This window comes from Penaeus monodon, chromosome 4, assembly GCF_015228065.2.
Source record: "Penaeus monodon isolate SGIC_2016 chromosome 4, NSTDA_Pmon_1, whole genome shotgun sequence".
Lineage (NCBI taxonomy): Eukaryota > Metazoa > Arthropoda > Malacostraca > Decapoda > Penaeidae > Penaeus > Penaeus monodon.
This window is the reverse complement of record NC_051389.1, coordinates 29,099,198-29,101,697: the sequence shown is the minus strand read 5'-3', so window position 1 is coordinate 29,101,697 and position 2,500 is coordinate 29,099,198. Positions and strand designations below refer to the sequence as shown.

Genomic DNA, 2,500 nt, shown 5'->3' with positions numbered 1-2,500 from the left:
ACTGCGTGTGGTGAAGCACAAAGCCTTGGGTGCGGAAGCCGTGCTTAATTGGAGCATCCCGGACCTGCACTGTGACATTGTGCTATCATTACTACCAGGGTTCATGCACACTACATCCAGGGACGAATATGTCTGTAACATATGGGCTGGTTCAAAAATGAATATTATATTACCTACGTTTATTGATCTCGGATGGAAACATAATGTGATTCGAAATACTTTATTTACAAGAACTTATGTGTACGAGGAATGGTTCTAATGGAGTGAAATTATATATCTGAGCGATAACTGGTGTCGTTTATATTCAAAATAAGATAAAACGTCGACAAAGTGTAACCTATTCTCGTGTACTTTCATTCGTAAATTAGAGATTAAAAGTCACGTGAACACGGACTCTTGACAACATTGGCTGACGTTTATAAAGAAGACATTGTCATATTCGTTGAAGTGATGCATCCAATGTCATGACAAGACATGCAATACATGCAATATTGCATAAGAGTTCGGCTCTCACCATGACGTTCCATGTTGTTCCATTTTATTGAGATATATATTTGAAGTTATACGTATCCTTGTTAAAGATCCTCACATGAGAGTAAAAGGATGAAAATGCAAATATTTCTTTTGCTCATCATTGACTTCGAAAATAACAACAAACAATCACCACGGTCGAGTCATATTGTGAATCGACTGTGGATCCAGAGTGGATTGCATGTTGGCCAATTAGCATCCTGAACCTGTGTAGCCAAGCTGTGAACCGCTTTATGACTAGTTCGGGGGCGGGGAAAAGGGCATCAGCGCCGACATTCATATTTACACTTCACGCTTCTCTTTTGCACATTTATGTTTAAAAGGTTTCATGAAGATTAAAATAATATATCATTCCTTATAATGCTGAAACCGTTCTTTTTCCGTAATCTACTTAGTTAGAACAGATTAATCTAAAATGCACAATTCACAGTAAGTATTCATAAAGAAATCCTACATCAATCACAGTATTAAAATTAAATACATCTGGCAGACTTGCTTCTCATATCTAAGGATGTTAACATACACACGTTTTTTTCCACTCATGCAAGACATTTTTAATATTTCACAGTCGTGCATCACACACACACGCACACACCACACGCACGCACACACACACACAACACACACACACACACACACACACCACACACACACACACACACACACCCACACACAACCCCCCCCATCCACAACACACACCCACACACCCACCACACCTACACCTCCTACCATCACTCTACACTTACAGACACAATCATCCGCCCACACGACACACACAGGCACGGACACACAGCCACACACCGAGCAGCCACCACACTCCAAACCATGCACATAAACCGCAAAGACAACTGAACACAACACACACACTCACACCACTCACACACACCAGCACACAAACACACGACCACACACAACACTACACACACGCACACCACACACACACACACACACCACACACAACACACACTCTCACACACACACACATATTTCTATTTAATAATAAATATTCTCTATCATTAACTTCTATAATTCTCACATTATTCATCATTATTATCTCATTATATTCTATATACTTTCATTTCACTGTATACGATACGGATTATACTGTGCATAGACATCATAATTGATGATTCATTCCTAACTATACTGGTAAGATTATGACTTCACTTTCTCAAACACATGATTTATCATTATACCTCAAAAAATCTGTAAATAAATATTCTTTCACATATCTTTTGCTGCAAAGCAACACATCACCCGCACGCATCCTACCATACCGCCAACAGCAACCTCTCATGTCATTACTCCCTACTACCAACACACAACTTCAATACAAGACACCCAAATTTTAACTATTATATATATATGATTATTATAACATAATAGCATACTATAATTGTTATTCATACGGTTGATTCTTTTATCTTTTTAGTTATATATATGCCTTTATTATTGCTTCATTAGTAATTTCATTATATGATAATCTTGCAGGATTTAATAATAATATAAATTATATAATATTAAACCAATATATTTGTTCAAATTTCTATTCCTAAATATATTATGTGTAATTGATATATAAATAAACGAATATAGAAAAATATAATATAATAATTGCCAAAGCAAGCAATGTCTGCCGTGCGAAGTCCTGAACCATTACACATGGGCTGCAGAACCACCAAACCATCTCACAGCTTCATCTGCTCTTACTGGACATAGGGGAACAAAATTATATAAAGAAAGGAAGTTATTTTAGTAATATATGAGATAATTTATATATTGACTTAATAACATAAAAAGCTGATATTGGGTTATTACGGTAGTATAAGGTTGTATCACTTAAATGTTAATTAAGCTTTATAATGCATCTGACCAATTACCTTATAGTACGTTCTTCGTAAGAGGTTATTAAAGTAATCTATAATAGGGAAAATAATAAAAATTTATAAGGGAAACAATACCGTTTGTT

At 35.9% G+C, this 2,500-nt stretch overlaps 1 protein-coding gene across 1 annotated transcript in view; it reads right to left on the bottom strand.

Moving 5' to 3' along the window:
• Positions 1-2,500, bottom strand: part of LOC119572523 — a 118,179-nt gene that overhangs the window by 12,120 nt on the left and 103,559 nt on the right. Inside the window, exon 18 of the mRNA XM_037919631.1 lies at positions 20-132. Coding sequence (XP_037775559.1) covers positions 20-132 — 113 coding nt within the window. The remainder of the gene's footprint in view (positions 1-19; positions 133-2,500) is intronic.